Raw genomic sequence first — 22384 nt, forward strand, 5'->3', positions numbered from 1 at the left:
GACCCAATTATGCAAATGTTCAGGTTTCATAATTGTATTTTATTTGGCTAATGTTCAAAAAGGTCTTTATTTTTCTCATACTTCCTGTGATGCAGCACCTCTTTTCACCCTGTGTCTGAAACCAGAGCCCAGTCTGCTCTGATTGGTTAGCTGGCCGCTTAGAGATGTTCTACTCCTTAGCATATCACGTACGAATGTTGGAGCGCTAGCCAATAGAAGCGCAAGTGTTAGGTAGTGATGTCACTTTGTTACAGAAGTAAACAAAGGAGTCCAATGGAGGTGTTTCAGGCAGGGGGGACAGAAACTCCCTCTGGAGGGAACTTTCAGACCATTTACATGCACAAAAACCTAACACTCTACAGGAGAGGGAAAACCCCGAAAAAGCATAATAGGGACCCTTTAATTTTTACAATTGACCACACCATGAAAACCAGCATCTGTAGTATAACAACAAAAAGACTGATGTTTGGCAAGTTATATTATCCTTTTATTGTAAAAATGACACTTTTTGACAGACAACATACATGATTCACAGTGGAGGAACGTATCCATAGAACAGTGAGTTAAAATATTAATATCTCTATTATTATCATTGTCTTTAAATCATGTAGCCATTGTGCATAACCACTGAACTGGAGGTTTAGTGCATAAAAAAGGAAATAGGAACAAAAATCAAAAACTCAGGATGTGGATCTGCAGGTTAACACACAGTGATCAGTCAGAGACTCTTGCAAAACAAAATAAATACAAACTTGCGGGTGTGGTTTTGTTTTGTTGTTTGTTTCAGATTTTAGGCGGAGTTTCCAGTTTGGGTTCTTCCACAACTTCCAGGAACTGATCTATAAACTCAAACACCTCTCCCTGCAGACACACACATAAGAAATAAATCAAGAAAATCCACTCAGGAGGGTCTGTTTGAAGGACATTAGCATAAATCCTCCCTCACACAGTTCTCATACCTGGCATTACTAAAGAGATTACAGTGAATAACTGAATGGTGTTTAACGCATAAAGCATGTAATCCTGGTTTATGTGGGGTTGCCCTAATTGCCACAGTGCTTGTGCTGCATCATAATAGTTTGAAGAAGAGCCAGTGTCATGCTGCCACCTCATGGCCATCTGTAACACTGTAGCCTGATAAACACAGTGTCCACATTGTACTGCAGGGTGTCAGGTGACCAGACAGGAGGTTCCCAGGTTTTTACATAAGTTACATGAGGTATCCTCATCCAAACTATAAATGATGTCACGTGAGTCATGCAGGTCTTTTTTTCAAGCTGTGTCCCTTTCAGTGTAATACAGATAACCTAATTACTGGCTAAAGGCTTCCTGATGTGGTGCATTAACACATCAAAATATGCAGCTGAACAAAGGCACTCACCTCATCGTCGCTCACCAGGCGCTGTTTGGAGAACTCCAACATCCCTAACTGCATAGAGGTCTGATTGTGGTACCGCAGCGCCTCCTGTAGCACACACAAAGGAGCACAGCAGACAAAATGTGAGTTACAGTGAACCAAAGGCATAACAATGAGAAACCATTTAAGAAGGTTCCCCAGGCATGTGTGTCTCTTAATATAAACTAATAACGTGAAGCAGCCAGATACCTTAGCTGATTAAAAAGACTGTAAAGTGCTAGACTGTTTCTCTCACATCGTCTCTGCGTCTGGCCGAGAAGTATGCACATAACCCCAGGAACAACAACAGTTGCAGTTCTCACACTTCTGTTTTAGTACAGATTAAACAAACAAAATAATGTTAATTAGTGAGCTTAGAAACAATTTCCCCCCCCTCCAGACGGAGCCAGGCTACGATTTTTTTTCTCTGTTTACATTTGTTAAGCAAACAAGATTTACTGTACAATGTTCTCATCTCACTGCCTTAAATACTAAGATAACCTTTTAAAACACGTTTGACCTATTTAAATCAGTACGCTTCTTTGCTTTCTTGCCACGAGTTACTGTAAACGGGAAGATTGTTGCATGGTCACTGAAAGACCCTAACACCTCTCCTATAGGATCTACAGACACAAACCTCATGTTGTAGTCTTTTTTGTTTTGTTTGTGGATGATTTGCCCCTTAATTTAGTCGCTATGCATTGCCTTGCACTTGCTTTGTGTCTATTTGTATTCATTTTAAGGCAGCTATCTTTTTATAGTTGTTGTTTCTTTGAGGTCATGCAAGTCTCTTCCTGGTTAGTACGTGTCTCAATGGGAGAAAGCCAGGGGGGTCCCTTAAATAGGGCCCCTAGGCTTGGTCTGTTCAGTAGTTGATCCATGCTGAAAGCTCACTAATTAGCAGGTATATCTTGTTTGATTAATCTGTGTCTAGCAAACTAGGGACCTATGGAACTGGAGAAAAAAGATTTGAAGTCATTCATATTTCTTACTGTTCTGGGGAGGAAGTCCTCCTCTGTCAGTTCCCACGGTTTCTTGTGATACTGGTAATAGGCAACGTTATTCTTCATCACTTCATCCTTGGGGTCAAAGAGCATGTAGCTGGCTGCACATGGTACTGCGTTCTTCAGGTCCTTCACTAAAAACACAACAATTATAGAGCTTAAACCAGGGCTTCTCATCACAAGTCATAAAACAGAAGTGTATCTTAGGAAACAACATGCTACTCACATTTGTAATAGGCGAACTGAAGGTAGTGGTACATGGTGGCCACAAAATTATCAACGATGAAACCCCCGACGACAGGCGTCAGGTCACTTTCACACCTCACCTTCCTCTCGAGGACCTCAATGTAGTGATCTGTAGAGAGATTAGTAACAGCATGAAAAACAAGATGCTAAGAAATAAAGATTAAACTTAGACATAACAGAAAACCTGTTGAAGAAAGGATTAATTCCATAACAAAAAGAAGACGGATGCAAAATGGGGCATTTATCTAGAAGTAAAAGAGAAACACGCTAATAGATGGACAGAGCAGGAGGATCGAAGGCCCTGCAGGTGAACTGACCAGCTATAGAGGGGTAGAAGTCTTTAAAGTCTTTGACGTCTCTGGGACCCTCGGACGCAGCCAAACACTCGTCGTAGACCTTGAAGAAGTCCCGCAGAGCCAGCTCCATGTCTGACACCGAAGTACGGTAGTTTTCCCCATTATACGCCCGCACCGCACGCACAAATAGTGTCTGCAATAACACACAGAATGGAATTAATGTTTATTTTGTGTGTCAAAAAAAAAATACATTTGAAACTGTGACTGTGAGAGACTGATTAGGGCTACTGTACTTTGGAACCAACCGCCTGCAGAAATTAGGCTTGCAAAATAAGTTTAATCTTTTAAATCCTTTCCAAAAAACACACCATGTTGACTGGTTTTTAAGTGAGTCGCTCTCAATCAATTTTGCAAAGGTTCTTTATCTCTGTTTGTTGTGTGTTGCATCTTTTAACTCATAAATACATTTTATGTTGTTATTGTTGCTGTTCTTCAGTTCGATTGTAAAGCCATTTGTTAACCTTGTTGTTAGCTATTTAGAAAAAATATATACAAATGAAAGATTTTGTTTTTATACCTCATAGGATTTGGTCTCCAGGTCTTTGAGGTGTTCCTCGGATCCGGGCATACTCTTGTAGTAGGCCATGTTCCTCTGCATCATCTCATCATCGGGGTGTTTCAGCAGGAAGGTGTGAGCAGCAGAGACCGCCTTGGCCAGGTTGTCAGACTGGAAGTAATAAAACAAACACACAATGTAAAACCGCTATTTTATGTTTTGCTCATCAGTACAGGTTGATGAGGGTCGATGTGTTTCTTCTCTAGAAATTAATGACTTTATGGCAATTATCAGGTCATATCAAGTCAAATATTCAGGTTTTAAGATATATAAAAACAGGGACATTACATCTACTCAATAGTCAAAAAAGTAATTGATTGACAAATAAAAAAAGAAACGAGACAAAAACAAAGAAATAGCAGAGTAATATACACTCTTTCCATTTTTCAGCTATAACCTTTCCTGTTAATTTGTCAAACCTTTGTATATAATCTGTACGTACAAATAAGACAAATGACACAAGAATCTAAGTCTTAATGTGAGCCAACGTTGGACTCTAAATAAACCGTGATTCATAACCTAATCTTAAATCTGAACTACTTGAAGTATTTATGTATTTCTTTGACTGTATGGCCTTGGTGACTAATGTCTATGAAGGGTGCAATATCAAAATAACTGTGCTTGCTGGCTAGATCCCTTGTTGGGTTGATGATGATCATTTAAATGTCTTTATTAGGGTTTGTTTACTTCCTAATAGGAATGACAAGAAAACACAAGCATTCACATGTGAAAGATCAGGACCTCCCCCTCTTGCAGAGCAGACCCCCCTGTGTATCCGTGGCACGTAAGTGACGTCAGAACACGTTTCAGGAAAAAACTAAGTGACGTTAAAATAGAAAGTGTGGATGCACTGAAAGCCATCATCACCACTATGGTTGACAAACAGTCACACAAGTGCCATGTTTAAAGCCCCTTGACCCCACATTCAAGGCATTTCCTTACTTTGAAGTAGGCGAACTGCAGGTATTTGTACGGCTCCCTCCTCTCAAACTCTTCTATGGTGTCCCGGCTGGGCATGGTCTGTCTGAAAGCGGGCAGCCCCTCTTTGCATCGCTTCAGGCACTGCGCCCTCTTCATAACGTTTCCAAAAGCCCGCAGCTCTGCAAACTCCGCAAACTTCTGCTCGTCGTCCAGCCTGACGGAGCTGCAGTTGAGGTTGCAGAAGGCCTCGCTGTCCCGCAGCAGCCGATAGAGCCGCAGAGATACCTCCATGTACTCCACCGTCTCCTTCCACTTCTCTCCCGTGTACTGGTCCAGTGCGTATTTGTAAGCGGACTCGAGGGGCATCAGCTCGTGCCTGGGGAAACTCCTGAAGCTGTACTTTTCATACTGAGAGTTCACCACAGAGAGGAAAAATGCGAGTAAAAGCGCCGAGAAGACTTGGGAAGAAGTGGAGGGTGCCATTTTTAACTTTGGAAGCGTAAATGGTGGGCTGGGATGAAACAGGAGAGGGTGCGTGGGTCTCTAGGACCGCCTCAAGTTCCACCACGTATCCGGACACAGCCTCCCCACCCCGGGCGCAGGGCTTCTGGTGCTGCCCCTCCCACTATATCACAAGTAAATCACTGCTGTTGTTCTTTCCTGTTACATTACAAGTAAAAACCTGACAGAGTGTAGAGCTTTATGCAATACAATCACAACTAATGGAGAAGTTCCTGCACTTTTTAGACAAAGAGCAAAGTTATATTGCATTTATTTTAATGTATGACTGACAACGAACATATAATCCAATGAAATACAGCTCTTTAAAGTATAAGTATAATTGAACCCCCGGTGGGTGCAGCCCCTCCCACTGCCACGTAGAGACATTCCTGCCTGCTCTGCACCCCCTTTAAATTCCTGAACCCCAGCAACACAACAAAATGAAACATATCAAAACCAACTAAAGGCAAACTTTGTTTTCTTCTCATTGTTACAGTTTAACTACATTCAAGAGGCGTGTCCAGATGTGTTCGTTATTGTTGACCCAGAGGGGGTTTGTGTCTGCAGCTGTATATGGAGACCCCTTCGTTACCACGTTGACATATATCAGAGACTGCACTGCGCAAGAGCAATACGTGGTGCCCAAAAACTATCCCATTCAATCCTAAATGCATCAAGCCAGCCCGAAAGAAGCAGGGTGTGACAGGAACGACACAGTGCCATTTCAAAATAAAAGCTTTTAATATTTGTCTAAGAAATGATAGTACGTTTGTGTCTTACGCAGACATATGGTCATATATTGAACAGCCCTTTAAACTTGAAATGTATTTACAAGACATGGTGTTAAGGCGACCAGTAGACGTTTTTACCTTTAAGGCATAACCGGATGTTGTGCAGTTTGTCTAGCTTGACACGTGATTATTCCTGAGCTGGGACCGGGGGCAGGACTTCTGTCCAAGTCGGAGTAGAGGAAGCCAAAGTACCGGGGAACACGGAGGCAGATTACTCACACAGGCCGTACCCGCAGTTATCTCCATCGTATGAGAATTAGTCAGCTGTGAAAATGATCCAGTGTTTGCATGCAATGCTGTTTCTGTCGGTTCTGGTGGCATTTGCCGCCTGCGACGCTCCTCCGGTACCGTTAGACGACATCCTCATTGAGAAAACATTCGTGCCAGAACAGTGTGTGCGCGCAGTCAAAGTAGGCGACTATGTCAGGTATCACTACAACGGCATGTTTCCAGACGGCAAAAAGTTCGACTCGAGGTGAGTATCACGACTATAATGTTTTTTTTCTCACTTTTAGTTTCACGGTGCAGAGCAGACCGGGCTGCAGGGTGCAAACAGCGTGCGCGTGATGCGTAAAAGTGCGCGTTGAGTGTTTCGCCCCTGTGAGCCACGCAGGCAGGCTGAGCTCTGAATCCATGGATGCTTAAACCAAGGGCTATAAAAAGAGTATTTCATTCCCAGAGATTACACTGAAGGCCCCAAATGTAACTTATATATATTTTCATTATTTAACTAATTAATTATGATGGTTAGTCCTAGAGAGTACACTCGATTAATTGAAACCTGTGGGTCAAATCTTATTTCTTATGTTGGCCCTCCTTCACCTCAAAAGGTCGTTGGGCTTCAATTTGGGAACCACCAAGCTTTTAAACTGTAATAACAGCATACCACTCAAAGTGGTCTTCTGCCCAGGGCCCCTTGTCCCCCATGGGCCCCAAAAGCTCCAGATTCACTTAAATGTTGGTCATTTAATTAATTGCACATTTTTAGTTAAGGTTATTAACTGTATTGATATCATGCACCCTGGACACAATTAAAATAATCTAAAAAAAATGATTTGTACCAGATTTAGAGATTTACCATCTGTAGTCCCTGGGCCGGTGAAAGAAAAAAACACATCCTTATTCTAGAGAAGGTCCTGTGCTCACGTATATTCATATAAAGTTAATTATTTCGCATTTTTATCTGCCTTTTTGTACATCAATGATACATCTCAATCACAGGATGTAAAGATGCTGAAACTAAAGTATGAAACTCAAGTCCAGGCACACATTGACAAAAAAAAGAGAATTGTCACCAGACATTGAAACAAGATCCTGGCCAGACATCTTGTGAAAAGTTTTGCCAAAGTAAAAAATGTTCTGAAATGAGATTAGGGATTTAGGATTTAGTTTTTCAATAACAAGTTGATGTGGTCACAACAACAACAACAACAACAGTATGTTTGTAATTTAACTAAGGAACCAAATGAATGTAATGCAGTCATTCATGTTCTCATAGTTATATTAAAGTAATGTGTTTTTGTGTTTCAGTTACGACCGTGGCACCACCTACAATGTGTTTGTTGGGAAGAAGCAGCTGATTGCAGGGATGGACAAAGCTCTGGTGGGGTTGTGTGTCAACGAGAGAGTCCTGGTCAAGATCCCACCTCACCTCGCTTATGGCAAACAGGGATACGGTATGTTTTAAACTTCCTGTCTTACAGCACTACCCTTGTTTATTTTTATGGATGAGGCGAGATCACGAATAAAAAGTGATCCACTTGAGAGAGGGCTAGTTTAATCCTCTTGGGAGTTATTATTAATACATGAGAGAGCGCCCAGCCGGCACTGCTCATCAGAACAATACGAGAATTTGGTCTGGCATTGGCAGGAGAATAAGGGATAACATTTACAGTCTTAATTAGTCTTAGTCTGATTCGGCGGAATACAACACACATTTTGGTGTTTATTGAGAACAATACACACCAAAATGTGTGTTGTATTCCGCCGAATCAGAAAGTGGGCTGCTCCCAAGGAGTCCATGTTGGATGATGTCAGAGGGGCATCACAAACCAGGAAGCAGTTCAGAGGAGGGAGAGGAATATTGTTAGCTGAGATTAAGTGTAATACAGATGATACAGCATCAGCAGCAGGCAGATAACATGTCTAAATCTTGATAATATATAATCATATAATCATATATATATATATATATATATATATATATATAATAATCATAACTAAAAAGGAGGTCACAGTACACCATAGAGTGTTTGTGTCAGAATATGTCGCATTGAATGCATTTGATTTTAGTGATGAGAAGAAGAATGTGAAGGCTCTGTTTACAGAGTGGGGTGAGTCGGTGTATGTTTTTCGTCCGTGTGTATGCAATAGTTAGATAATGGGAGAGATAGTGGGGGACATGTGTGGACAGGTAAAAGCTGAGGCAGAGTGGAGTCTGTATCAGAGGGAACATCAGGAAGAGAGAAGAAAATTGGGGGGGGGGGGGGGGGGGGTAGAAAGGGATTAAAACCGGAAAGAGGCCTGACAGCTAATAAGCAGTAAAGATTAAATTGCTTATTTACATCATTGGTGGGTAGAGTAAACAACAATGGTACTTAAGGAAGTATTGTTTTCATTGGTAATGATTTAAATAATATAGGAAGAAAATATAACTACTTGAATAAGAATTCAAATATATATCTCTACAACTACTCAAGTAAGAAAGTAACTTCATTAGATGGAATTTATCACATCAATGTTTCCTGGTTCAACAGGTTCAATACAGGTAATAAGAAATACACATGTTAGTACATGTTAATCATTTTAAAGTGCAAGAACCAAAACAATTCAATGCAAATGTATGTTTAGAGTTAAAATATAATGTATAAAATATATTCTGTAAAGGTTCATTAGTTCTAATTAGGGTAAACATTTTTTAAGGCAGATGCTATTTGCACCCGGGTGACTATAGTCAACAATGCTATTTTCACCCGGGTGCAAATAGACAACAATGCTATGTACATTGTCTATTTACACCCTGGATGTATGAGAGGCAGAGAAACATGCACCCAGGTATCTGTAACAGACAGTGCTGTTTTCACCCGGCATACATTTGATTATGTTTTGAATATATAAGTTAATTGGAAATGTCATCGTCATTGATAAGTAATTGTTAAAGTGGCAGTAAGGTTACAATTGTTCCCACAAGATGGCTATCTTTGACCAGCAGGTTCTCTGAAAGGCAATGGTATTCAGTGATTAAAATGGGATTTGTTATGTGGTTAAATGATTACCAGAGTACACCCCATAGAGTTAATGTATCAATAACCTACATTTTCTCCCTCGCATGGCAATCTTTGCTGCTCTGCAAGTTGTCTTGCTCAGATATAATTTAGACTTAAATAATGGGCTGTTTTAAGGCAAAATCAAGAACATAATGCCAATATTATAGTTTATAATTTATTTGGTAATGGTCACGCAGACTTGCTAATTTTGAAGTTACATTTCCCAACTTTCATAACTAAAATGTCTCCAAAAGTTTGTGCTTTTAAAAGTATGTTTTTAAATAAATGGACATGTTTTAAGTGCAGAATTTTGGATTTATATTCAAAACATAAAACATTTCAAAATGCCTTAGGTCTTTGGACGTCTAATCACTCACTAACTGACCTACACGCGATAAGATACAAATAAACACTGATGCACATTTGTATTTCTATTACAGTTTCCCAACCATGCCTAAAGCATTCATTCTCTTTTACCAAGCACATTGGTACCTCCTGCTGAACATTACTTGACTTGACAAGTGATTGACTTGTTTTTCTCCCCTCAGGTGAAATCATCCCTGCCGACGCAATTCTCCATTTTGACGTCCTGCTGCTCGACGTGTGGAACCCGGAGGATGGCGTCCAGATCAAAACCTACCACACCCCCTCCCCCTGCTCCAGGAAGGTGGAGGTGTCCGACTACATTCGCTACCACTACAATGGCACCCTGCTGGACGGGACCCTCTTTGATTCCAGGTTTGTTTTGTAAAATAATCCCCAATTTAAAAGAAAAATGCACCCAAACACATATATGTAACCTCTCTCCTCCCCCCCTCCCTGTAGCCACACCCGTATGCGCACCTATGACACTTACGTTGGGATCGGGTGGCTGATTGCCGGTATGGATCAGGGGCTTCTGGGAATGTGTGTTGGAGAGAAACGCATCATCACTATGCCCCCGTCACTGGGATATGGAGAGAATGGAGATGGTGAGTGTTTACACATTCTTTAATATGATTTATTTCTTTGGGTCTGTTTTTTAATAACTTTATTTAAGATGTGAGGTACCATTTTGACATACAACCAGGGCACATAGGAACAAAAACAACAAAAGAAAAGGATACATAAGAACTGCAATGATTAAAAAAAAAAAGACTAAGACGGTTACGAGTATTATATAAAGAAGTATAAAACTAAGTACAATATCCAAACATCATCATCCACCCATTTACTTTCAATTACCCACAATGACTCATCTATTTACACATTCAAATGTGTTATTCTCACTCTTTCTCACTCTTCTGAGTCTGATTTTATTTCTGTGATTGATTTTTGAGAAAAAGAAGAGATTGATAATCACAGTAAAAATCAAAAGATGCTGTAGTTGCACAGTTTAAGCACTAGATGGCAGTACATCACACACAAATGCAGTTCAACTACAAAACTCATCTGGTTTTACCGAGTAGTCAGAGATGAATAATAGTACAAACATATACTTATAATGTATGATATATTATATTAAATAATATATTATAAGACTAAATTTGTCTTCATTTTACAGCCAACAATATAGGAAAAAAATGTATAACAGTTTTTGTATTTTTAATCTTTATTTGTTCATTCTACTTTGTTCTTGTGAAAATCATCTTTAATACAAATGAACTGCCTTTTTCATACATGAAGGAAATAATTAAAACCTAATGAAAAAGAGCAAAATAGAATCACTTCCAGTATGAGAGGTAATATCTATTCATCCAACTTTCAAATTAGGCTTTCACTTTATGTAACAATACCAGATATATTATAAATATATGTTCCTTTATTGCTTCAAGCTTCTCAGAAGGTTACCATGCTGTGAGGTTAACATCACATTTTCATAGTTTAAAGCTCACCTTGGAAAAGATAGTTTGACAAAATAACAATTTTAAAACATATTCATCAATGGAAGAAGAATGAGTAAGAATGTTTCTGGAGTTCCTGTAGTGCCTTTTTTCTCGTCTTTAACCTTTCCTCTTCTTGGCTCTCCAGGTAGCGACATCCCGGGTCAGGCATCTCTGGTGTTTGACGTCGTGCTTCTGGACCTCCACAACCCCAAAGATGGGATCACAGTGACCAATCAGGTGGTGCCCGAATCCTGCACCAGGAAGACCGTCACTGGAGACTTTGTGCGCTACCACTACAATGGCAGCCTCCTCGATGGAACATTTTTTGATTCCAGGTATGTGTCAGTGTTTAATATTCATCCTATTAGCCACACAGAAAGGCTAATAGTAAATATAATATTTAATTTAAATGATAGTTGTATTATTTTTTCACACTACCATGTGCTATATAAAACCAGAAACAGATGAGCATTACTGTAACTTAATAGGAATATAAATAATACATAAAATATAAAATAAGGGACAAAGCAAGATAAATAATAACAAAGACTGTCGTAAGTATACCTTATTAAATTCATAAACCATTCAAATATATTTGACACGCTGTTTCTGAAATTAATATTTCATGTCTGTTGTTCCTCAAGTGGCCTGAGGGCGGCAGCATTTATCTGCACTGAAGCCACATTGAGAAGAAACAAAACTTAAAAAGCATTAGTGGAAATGTTCTGTTTGATTTACAAAATACTGCTACTTATCAAAACAGAAGATTACCTTCCTGTTTAGTAACCTTTGGCAAAGACTGGTCGACTGACAGAAAGAAAGTGTCTTTACATACTAAAAGTCTAAAAAAGATTGAAATAAAACTATAAAAATAATGTTCTTTAAGACTATTATACCATATTTCTTCTTTCATGTATAATGCTGTCAATATATGGTGTTATATATTGCATATATACAAGCAAAATGCATACATAAACCCATGCAAGGAATTTGAAGTTATTTTCTAAAATGACATCTTACCTTGGCTTTTTTCATGGCAAGAATAAACACAAATGTAACCTCCAAAACAAAGCGCTGAAAGCAACTCATGCAAACAGTGGCTTTAGCCTTTTATTTTCTCTGCCCCGTTCCCCGCGACAGAATAATTGTATATCCTATAGTCACTTTACTATAGGGGTTATTCAGTTGTGCACTTCCTACAACCTCTGTATGTGATTAACTCACTATATAGGCCTACTATAAGAAAGTTCATTGTGACTGATTTTTGTAACTGGTAGTTTAACAATACTTTTGTTAATATTTCTCTTCCACAGCTACTCTCGTAATCATACCTATGACACCTATGTGGGCAAAGGCTACGTGATCGCCGGCATGGACGAGGGTCTGATTGGAGCCTGTGTGGGAGAGAAACGCACCGTCATCATCCCGCCACATCTCGGCTATGGAGAGGAGGGCACAGGTGTGTGCAATGCTCTAATACCTTAAACTGTTCCACAAAATGTCTCCATTTACTCTTCTTTGTCTGCAGCTTTTAATATTGTTTTCTTTTTTTCCCTTACCATGTCCCTCTCAGGCTCTAAGATCCCTGGTTCAGCTGTGCTGGTGTTTGACATCGACATCATCGACTTCCACAACCCGACAGACAACGCTGTGATGACCACCGTCCACAAGCCAGAGGAGTGTGATAAACAAACCAAGAAGGGAGACTTTATCAAATATCACTACAACGCCTCTCTGATGGACGGCACATCCATTGACTCTACGTGAGTAAACCTTAGTGAGACACTTGCCTCCTGGGAAAGCAGAACATCTTAACTCGCTTCAACACATCCAGTCTTTCCCTAAAATGTTCATGTTTCTCCTACATTTCATGCAGGGATTGGTATGAGGGGAAATCTGTACCACTGATTTCCCACTCTAAGACTTTTTAACATTTTATAGAAATTGTGAATGAAATAATAACATTGCAGGCACAAGCACGTAAAGGGTTACTTCCGTCAAAAGAAAGTCTCCTTTTTTAAAGGAGGTTCTTTAAAATATATCCTTTAGGTCCAATTTGAATAAAAAATCTCCACTTTAAATAGCTAAAGCGTTATTCCATTACAAAGAAAGAAACTTTTCATACGGCATTTTTGTTACCTGGATGTAGTGCATGTGAGAATAGTGAATGTCACTATCAATTTGTGAAAGAAATCCTTAAAAAAATATATTGAAGAGAGAATCTCCACTTTAAATCCATTCCACTTATTCAGCAGAGTTGATAATGCATTGCATTCATGCTGGCATTGAGAAAATGACCTGACCTCTGAGCTGATCTTGAGGGCAAGGGCGTTTAAACCATCTGTTGTCTGTGAAGACCAAATGGTGGGGAGACTGACAAAAGGACAGGATGTGACAAATTGCATCTCAGTGGAAAGGATCAAAGGAGGGCATTTGGTAGAGCTTTGTTACTGCAAGCCCCTCTTTGGATGGTGTTGAGGCAGAATCTCTGCTTCGCGCGTTTCTCTATGAGGTTGTTTTAAAAGAAGGAAAAGTCAAAGCACCAGGATAAGGGTTAAACAATAATCTGCTTTAATGGTAAAAACATACAATACATCACCCAGTCACCTAATCACGAAGCACTCTGCAAAGTACGCCGGGCTCAGGTTCTACCACCGTGTGAGACATGTCTCAGGAACGGCAAGTCAAAAACAAGAGCGCCGATCTTCAATATGATCACAACATTTCTACACAGGTGGGGAGGAGTTTTGTCGCTTGCTCCTTCCTAGCTATTTGTTTATTGGCGGGTTCACTTCTGAGCGAGCTAGTCAGTGAGTTGGTAGTGTTCCATTGGTCGGTTTCCCTTCTGGGCGGGACCCCAGGTAGTGTGTCCGCAGTTGTTGATTCCATTTGTTGCTTCACAGTGTATGTGTATGTGTGTGTGTGTGTGTGTGTGTGTTTGTCCCTCTGCCCTTAGGCAGATCCCCCAATCAATGATTTGGAGTCATGACAGAGGACTCTTTGACAGGACACATACTCATTACCCCTAAACATCTTCAACACACACATCCTATCATGTATCTTATCACACAACAGTCACATGTTTTTCTTTATGAAAGCCATATTTGTAAATATCCAAACGTCATCGTCTCATGACATCTTTAGGATTAGGTAAATAACAAAGCTTAACTGTTCCCATGGCCTAAGGCCTTCCCTGACCTTCTTCTCACCTAAAAGTCAGCTATCTGGAATGAATACAGACATTAATGAGAACAAAAGACTATGGCCTCTAACTGTTTGACTCAATTCTCAAGGCCTCTTTTGGGGTCTGTAGGAGATAAATCATTAATTCTACAAGACTTTAACTGCCTTATCTCTGAAAATGTATCTGGGAATTCCCCTGTTAATTGCAAAAACCGTGGATGATTAACAGAGAGACCCTAACACTCTCCTGATATTCTGGGAACTGCGAAGCAGATGTCAAAGGTCATTTGTAATATGCTTAACCACAGAGAGCCAAAAAACCACCCTTTTGATTACACATAAAAGTGGAAGAAAAGACTATTGCGCTATATTTAAAAGAGGGAAAATGTACTTTGTCCCTTCAAATTTAACACACACGAATATATATAAGGTGACATTAAAATAAATATATCACAATGGTAAAATGTGTTTCAACAGGATCACAAAACCAAACCTCCAGGCAAGGATTTCATTGTAAGACAGAGTTAACTGTCAAACAGTAGGATAGGAATGTCATGGAGAGATTTTTAAATGTTTTCTATACACGCCTGAAAGGTTATCCCTGGGCTGTAGACAGTGCAAAATAGACATGTGTAACAAAAGTATTTGGATTCATCATATTGGGAGCAAAAATGTCCAATGTTCAATATTTCTTAGCAATGCATCCACTATTTCTTAAGATATTTCACACCAAACTGACCGACCAACAGACTCATGCCACTAGCATGTCTAAAAATATTAACGACATTTGAAATCAGTTTCATACTGTTGTATACAACCACTCTTATGTATATAAAAAGTGCTAGGAGGAATTGCTATGGTAGTTTCTCTGTCTTCAAGTCCTAACTGCACATTCACCTCCTCTTCAGGTGCTATCTGTCTTTTTAATTTAAAGTCTTCCCCTTTTAGTGCACCATACAGCCCTAAATTATTTACAAGTTGATTAGTGTTAAATGTATAACCATATGTACACACGTTTTTGGAAAATTGCAGGAGATTATAGACTGCATGCTTCATCGAAATAAAAAAAAAGAATTAAAGTAAAAAAATATCATAAATATAAAAGATAAGATCATCTTTCAGGAATGACTTGAAGTCTTGCTCTGTCACGAGATAACCTTCAAAACGTATCTATTTTGTGGATTCAAGACTAGCTTTGGCCTTTCCCCCACTGAAACACAACTGAACGTTGACCTCCTGGCACACATTATCATCCTGACTTTGGATATTTTCACACATATAATATATATATATATATATATATATATATAATAATAAATAATTGAAGAATACTGTTGGAAGTACCGTAATTTTCGGACTATAAGCCGCGCCTTTTTCCCAATTTTTCGACGCTGCGGTTTATATAACGGTGCGGCTAATCTATGGATTTTTACAGCTAACGGCCAGCACCTTTAACTCTATGGGCTCTATGGCCGGTCCGCGGACGCCCACCTTTAAGCGGCGGGTTCCAGCAGGAAAAGCTGGAGGCCGGAAAAGAGTGAGACAGGTAGCGCGCAAAAGTAAAAGTGGAACCGAGAGTTATGCCGCTGCTGCGGCTTATATTCAGGTGCGCCTTATAGTCCGAAAATTACGGTAACATACTATTTGTGATGTTAAGAGTGATGACCGAGATAGTTATTTTGTGTTCTCTGTTTTTTTACGATTTGTTTCAGGCATAACTATGGAAAGACATACAACATTGTTTTGGGAGCCAACCAGGTAGTGCCAGGGATGGAGGACGGACTCATGGAGATGTGTGTTGGAGAGAAAAGACATCTTGTCATTCCTCCTCACTTGGGCTATGGGGAGAGAGGAGTCGGTAAGTACTTCACAAAACTCTATGAGCAGAAATAACAGAGAATATATAAGATGGTTGTCTTTCTGATGAGTAAGATTCAGATTTTCATGCGTGTACCTTTGAGTCAGACTAGCTGTGTCAGTCTTTAAGCTGAGCTAAGTTAAGCTAAAACAGTGGAATTTATCTTCTCATGAAAGTCAATTCATTTATCAAACAAACTGTCACAGTGAAGATCCAGCTTATAGTTTGTGTTCTAATTATATATGTTTTACACATAGGCACTTTAAGACATCTTATCTATGATATTCTAAAAACATATACACAGTACCACCACTCAATCATGGCCCACCATTCCATTGCAATCTTTTAGCAACAGTGGTTAACATTATTCAATGAACTAGTCAGAGATGAGAACTTCTGTATCTTTCATCATGTTTTGCAAAAAGAAAAGCACTCATTCTCTAGGTCTCTATAGAAGAGTGCAACTTCTTACCCTGTTTAGTCACTTTATTACAGTTTGAGTACACATGCTCAGTCAAGAGATAAAAGACCCATGATTTTTGTCAAAGGTTGCTAACTGAGAGGTCATGTGGTCATTTGCGACTGGTCATCTACAAAAGGGATGATATCTTAACTCCATTAATCTACTCTCTTCTGGTATGTAAGGCTCTCACAGTAACTAAAAGCATTAGTTGAGGATTAACGTGGAGATATTTAAAGGACAAACAGCAGAGTTGTGGAGGAGATGAGTTTATTTAGCTGGTGAATATAAATATATGTTCTTTCCTTCAGCAGCACTAAGTCTGAACTCTACCACTAATGCTGTTTGTGTGTGTTTATATGTGTGTGTAGATGATGAGGTTCCCGGGAGCGCTGTGCTGGTGTTTGACATCGAGCTGGTGGAGCTGGAGGAGGGACTTCCTGAGGGCTACATGTTCATCTGGAACGACGACGTGTCCCCTGACCTCTTCACTGAGATGGACACTGACAAGAACGCGGAAGTAGAGCCCTCTGAGGTACGTGACACTAACCTGCTGTTGCTGTAATATTTGTAACATCTGATACGTTCTCACTACTTATTTATTGATGTGTATCTTGTCATTTTGTATGTGATATGGACTTTGAGTCTGAAATTAAGATTGAATTGAATATTACAGTCTGGGTGTCCTTAACTTAACATCTTCGACTCCACGTTTGTTTCCACAGTTCACTGACTACATCATGCTTCAGGTGAGCGAGGGCAAAGGCCGCCTGGCTCCTGGCTTCGATCCTAACCGCATCATCGACAACATGTTCTCCAACCAGGACCGTGATGGAGACGGAAAGATCACAGAGGCAGAGTTCAGACTGAAAGCAGATGAAGCCCCTCACGACGAGCTATAACGGGATTGAGGGTGAAACTCAGATCAGGGTGTAGGCTGAAGGGCTAGACAGCGGGAGTGTAAAACACATGTGGGTAGTAGAGTAGAAAAAAAATGGGGTTGTGTGTGTAAAGTAAGCGAGTGCAAGTCGAGAAATGTGCTGCGAGACTGTTTTTTTGTTATATTTTTAGATAGTGTTCAAAGGGTATCTTGTTTCATAAGTGCCAAATGAGAAGAAAGAGGAAGGATTATTTTTTAAGCTTTAAAATGGAAAGAAAACACCTCATTTTAAGTCTGTGATGACGATGAATTTTTTTTTTACCTCCTCTCCCATCAAGTTCTTGTCTTGTTTTATGTGACTCTATTTTTATTTTTATATTGAAGGGTACAAAAGCACTCGTGTGTGAAAGAACAAAACAATGCCTCACTCCATATATCTCTACATACAACAATCCTTCCCGACTTTTATTGTCGTTAATATTTTCTGTTTGTGTGTGCATTTTCTTTTCACTGGGTATCAACTTGTCTTTGAAATATCTGACAGTCTTCCAGGAGCAATACGTCGGCAATAAGTGATAAGTGAACATTTTATGTAAGAATATTTGTTTTATACATAGTTTGCAGCTGACACCTTTCACTGTTTTACCTTTACATGTCAGGATGCCTTCTATGTTTTCTGCTGTTAAATTTTCCAAAATAACGCTGAAAGGTCAAAAACCCTAAAATGTTGTCGGGGGATTTACAGTCTTTCAATCAGGTTTGGTTGGTCAACTCGTTTTTCACCTGTTTTGTTCTTCATTATAATGTCAACACCTGGTTGCAATGTAAGACTTTGTGTGTATTTGTGTGCTTGAGTATGTGTGCGAGTGTGTCTGTGTTTTTGTTAGTAAGAAATACAGAGAAAAGTGTGTATGACTGTTGCTGTTTTGCTTGATGATGACAATGTCGACACAAAGTTTGATTTTATTAAATAACCTGACCGAAATATTTTGTCTGTCTTTTTATGCTCCAAGTGATATGTTTGCTTTAGAAAGTTTAACTGCTCGACTGACTGCACACCTATAGCATAGCCAGTCAAAAACAAACACATTGACAAAAAACACAAATGATATATTCTTAATTATGGATAACTACAGTACATTTAAAAGTTGTTATATAATAAATGAATGCCCTTCCATTGTTTATTAACAGAAAGAGTCCAGCAAAGATAAAGCAAAGTAGTTACCATTAAAATATAATTTGAACTTTCACCAAATATACAGTATTTCTACACGTAAACAAAAAAAAGGCATCACACAGACAATGGGGTCAGGTTCCCTTCTGTTCTGTCCCACTGAACCATAACCTCAACATTTACATAAGCAGGTATGTGTACCAGTGGGAAAAAAGCCGCCCTTTTCCAGCCTCAAGGATCCTTCTTAGGACATTCTGCCACCAACACCACCAACATCATCAACTTATTTTATGTATAGTAAATTATTTATTTTTAATACAACTGATATTGTAGAATCTGTTTTATCTTATGTGGTGGAAATCTGTCAATGAAGGGAACAAACAAATGAGACTTGTCTATGTAAGTTTATTAGGCTTCTGCGCAGAAGGATCAAACTCAGCAAGCAACAGCAAGTCACTGCCAAAGAAATCAATGCCGAGCACACTTTCAAGGTTTTTATATGTATTAGTACAATGGATCAACAGTTTCAAAGATGAAATCCTATAAAAGGGAACAATTAACAATATCGTCGTAAGAAAGGACGAGTTGTTAAAGAACAGAGAGCCAACAGTACTTGCTTTAAGGGGCTTTCCAAAAAACAAAGGCACACTCTTGTCATAGTAAACAGGAAAATAAATGAATGACATCCTGGGTTATACTTCTGCCTACATCGTACGCCTGTGACAATTAGTCGTGCACAATTATGTATCGTCTGGGCCACAAGTTGAAACAGAGGACAAGTACATCCTTGTTGTCATGAGTTAAACCAGAGGACAAGTTAATCCACAATACACAAGATTATAAGTAACAATTATAAAAGACCCCCATCACCCCAGCCACTAACTGTTCTATCTGCTGCCGTCTGGCAGGCGGTACCGCAGCATCCGGACTAAAACCACCAGACTCAGGGACAGTTTCATCCTACAGGCCATAAGACTATTAAACACCTAAACTTTTGAAACAACATCCATAACATTCATCTGGCGGGAACTTACAAATTATTGATCTAATATATCTATTCCAATCACTTATATAGACTCTTATTGCACTATTTCACTTTTTACTATTTTTTCTGTTTTTCTGTTTTATTGTGTTGCACTGTTTGTGGAGCCTGTGACCTAATATTTTCATCGTCATAACTACACTGTAGCTATTGTTGACAGTTCTGCTGTTTAAGTGGCCGTGTCAGACCTGACCTTTACCTCACCTACCTCTATTAAGCTTACCATTGATAAAAAGATGCTAAATTGGCTGTAAATAGAAAGGATGTATGTTTCCATCATGTATTTTCAGACATGTAAAATCAGGCATGTGAAACTAGATAGAACATTCTGAACTTTTGACCTATGTGCATTACGCATTCTAGATGGGGCAATAAAAGCGTACAAGTTCCAGCCACAATTATGAGAAGGCGCTTGTGGTTTTTGACACCTTGAGAGCGGTTACAGCGGGTATGAAGACAATGAAGCACAGGATGCAGGCGATCTACGCAAAGGGTCGAATCAACTTCCTGGGCCAGCGAATCGTAGAGACAAGCTGTCATTATTGTCTCTGTTAATAAATGAAGCCTCTGTTAATAAATTAAAGTATAAAGTTTGAATATTTGAAATGAGATGCCATACTGCAAACTAAAGTGAAAACACTCGAGGCTAAAAACACCAAGCTAGAGGATAAAGTTGAGGACTTGGAGGCAAGGTCCATGTTATCCAACTTGAGACTTGTGAATCTGCCAGAGGACGTCGAAAACTGGATACCAGACGTGTTGAATTTGGACCCGCTACGTTCAAAGTTTATACTGGAGAGAGCTCACAGAATCGGCCAGAAGAGGGATGCAAATGCCCCACCAAGAACTGTTATCATGAAATTCCTAAACTATAGGGACAGGATGGTTGTAACGAAGGCAATCAGGGCAAAAAAGCAGATCCTATACAAAGACCAGCAGGTGAGATTTTATCCAGACTTGGCTGCAGGAGTGCACAAGCGGCAGAAGACGTTCGATAATGTCCGTCAGAAACTACGGAACCTGGGGATTCTGTATGTCATGCTATTGCCGGCTCGGCTCCTGGTAATTTACAAGGACAAGTCGCACACTTTTGAGAACCTGTCTGCTGTGGAAAACTTCATCAAGCAGATTACAAGAGAGGAGGAACAGGCTTAGTGACGCAGGGCCGTGGGAAGTAGGGGTGCTGAGGGTGCTGCAGCACCCCCTGGTGGAGGACAGGGGATCTGCACTTCCACAAGATATAATAAAAAAAAAACGAATTTTCAGCCTTGATGTAACAACATTCATAATTAAGTAAAGATAACACCCTTTTCACCCCGGTTACATTTTCCATTTGCCCTGTACGATGGGCGCTGTAAGTGATGAAAGTGGGGGATGTTGGCTTAGCAGGCTCCCGCAGCTCACAGCCAAAGTGAGAGAGATAGAGAGAGGGGATACCGCGGTACCGGCGGGGATTGTTGTTAGCTTCTGCTGCGCTAACGGATATAAGAAGCTGTTTCTACAATAATGTGGAGGGAGAGTCCTCTCCTGTCAGACTGAGAGGCTCAGTGAGGTAAAGGACTCTGAGGGCTTAGATAGTTCACTTTAGTCGAAGTTATCTCAGTGGGTCTCAAACGTTTTGATCACAATTTATGTAAACAAATATTTCCAAGGCACACCTTTATAATTATTAGGATAAATAAAAACAGGTTTGAAATCATTCCAATGTATACTATAGGACAGTAAACCAAAAATATTGTTTAAAACTGGAGAGATTTTAAAATATACATAAATAAATAAATGTTAACTGGTAAAATAATATATGAATGAACAACACAAATAAAATAAGTTACATGTATTTGTTATTGGCTATGGTAGGTTATTGGAAATGTTCACATACCTACTTATTTGATTAATAAAATGCAAACCGATCTTTTTCATATGGGTGTTTAGAGTTGTACCCCCTAGATCAGTCTCTAATTGGGCGCTCAAAGTGCACCAAATTGAAGCATTTTACTTTAAAATGTTAAAAAAATCTTGCCGGGGGGGTACCCCCGGACGCAGGGCCGGCCCTAGACATTTTGGTGCCCTAGGCGAGATTATGATTTGGTGCCCCCCCCGCCTCCAAGCAATACACAATAGAATATATAAAGAATAAATGAAAAATCTCTACAAAAGACCAATACACTACAAAAACTGAAACTTATTGACATAGGTAATATACATAAAGAAGGTTTCAAATGTATTCATTATTGTATGAACATGTTTTAATTGGGGGGTGGATGTCACATCCTCTAGGGGGGTCCGGGGGTATGCCCCCTTCGGAAAGATTTGTTTTAACATTTTAAAATAAAATGCTTCAATCTGGTGCACTTTGAGCAGAATTACTAGAGACTAGATCTAGGGGTACAACTCTAAACACCCATATGAAAAAGATCGGTTTACATTTTAATAACCAAATAAGTATGTGAACATAACCAATAACCCACAGCCAATAACAAATAAATGTAACATATTTTTTATTTATTTTATCCTTATTATTATTATTGTAGTTATTAAATGAAAATCACTCATCAAACAAAAGTAGCTTCTCTTAAAACTTCAAGAAAAGAAAGTGCAAACGTGGACAAAAATATAGCCAACGGAGCTCTTACAACTGAGGTTATTGCAAATAAATTAAGATAATGAACAACATTACACACACTATAAATCAAATGAAACAGGCAATCAGAACAACAAGTCTCTGCTATGTTATTGTGTCCTTTAATTAGTCCACATCCTTAAAGTCGGACACGTCTGGACTTCCTTGCTGCAAATTCATTTATTGTGTCATCAAATGATATTTGCCCCGAAACCTTGCGATTGATGCTTATTAAAGCTAATCCATTGAGGCGTTCTTGAGCCAT

General features: G+C 39.4%; 2 protein-coding genes across 2 annotated transcripts; one reads left to right on the forward strand and one right to left on the reverse strand.

The window, feature by feature from the left end:
- Positions 1 to 465: 465 nt before the first annotated feature.
- On the reverse strand, positions 466 to 4984 carry crtap (cartilage associated protein). The gene is made up of 7 exons (XM_079654866.1): positions 4501 to 4984; positions 3520 to 3669; positions 2964 to 3135; positions 2627 to 2755; positions 2389 to 2534; positions 1382 to 1465; positions 466 to 861 (listed from the first exon to the last, which is right to left on the reverse strand). The coding sequence occupies exons 1-7, from the start codon at positions 4960 to 4962 to the stop codon at positions 784 to 786; spliced, it is 1221 nt and encodes a 406-aa protein (XP_079510992.1). The 5' UTR covers positions 4963 to 4984; the 3' UTR covers positions 466 to 783.
- Positions 4979 to 18268, forward strand: fkbp9 (FKBP prolyl isomerase 9). The gene is made up of 11 exons (XM_079654865.1): positions 4979 to 5115; positions 5477 to 6246; positions 7302 to 7447; positions 9586 to 9775; positions 9863 to 10008; positions 11048 to 11237; positions 12216 to 12361; positions 12476 to 12665; positions 15798 to 15943; positions 16775 to 16938; positions 17129 to 18268. The coding sequence occupies exons 2-11, from the start codon at positions 6044 to 6046 to the stop codon at positions 17303 to 17305; spliced, it is 1698 nt and encodes a 565-aa protein (XP_079510991.1). The 5' UTR covers positions 4979 to 5115; positions 5477 to 6043; the 3' UTR covers positions 17306 to 18268.
- The last annotated feature ends 4116 nt before the right edge of the window (positions 18269 to 22384 follow it).

This window comes from Notothenia rossii, assembly GCF_949606895.1.
Source record: "Notothenia rossii genome assembly, chromosome: 10".
In the NCBI taxonomy this organism is placed as follows: Eukaryota; Metazoa; Chordata; class Actinopteri; order Perciformes; family Nototheniidae; genus Notothenia; species Notothenia rossii.

Excerpts from the sequence above, each read along its gene's own strand:
- crtap (XM_079654866.1), bottom strand. The coding sequence starts at position 4,962 with ATGGCACCCTCCACTTCTTCCCAAGTCTTCTCGGCGCTTTTACTCGCA. Across the intron at positions 3,136-3,519 it reads TGGAGACCAAATCCTATGAG|ACACTATTTGTGCGTGCGGT; the intron begins GTATAAAAACAA and ends GTGTTATTGCAG. Across the intron at positions 862-1,381 it reads GCCTGGTGAGCGACGATGAG|GGAGAGGTGTTTGAGTTTAT; the intron begins GTGAGTGCCTTT and ends GTGTGTCTGCAG.
- fkbp9 (XM_079654865.1), top strand. The coding sequence starts at position 6,044 with ATGATCCAGTGTTTGCATGCAATGCTGTTTCTGTCGGTTCTGGTGGCA. Across the intron at positions 7,448-9,585 it reads TTATGGCAAACAGGGATACG|GTGAAATCATCCCTGCCGAC; the intron begins GTATGTTTTAAA and ends TTCTCCCCTCAG. Across the intron at positions 11,238-12,215 it reads GGAACATTTTTTGATTCCAG|CTACTCTCGTAATCATACCT; the intron begins GTATGTGTCAGT and ends TCTCTTCCACAG.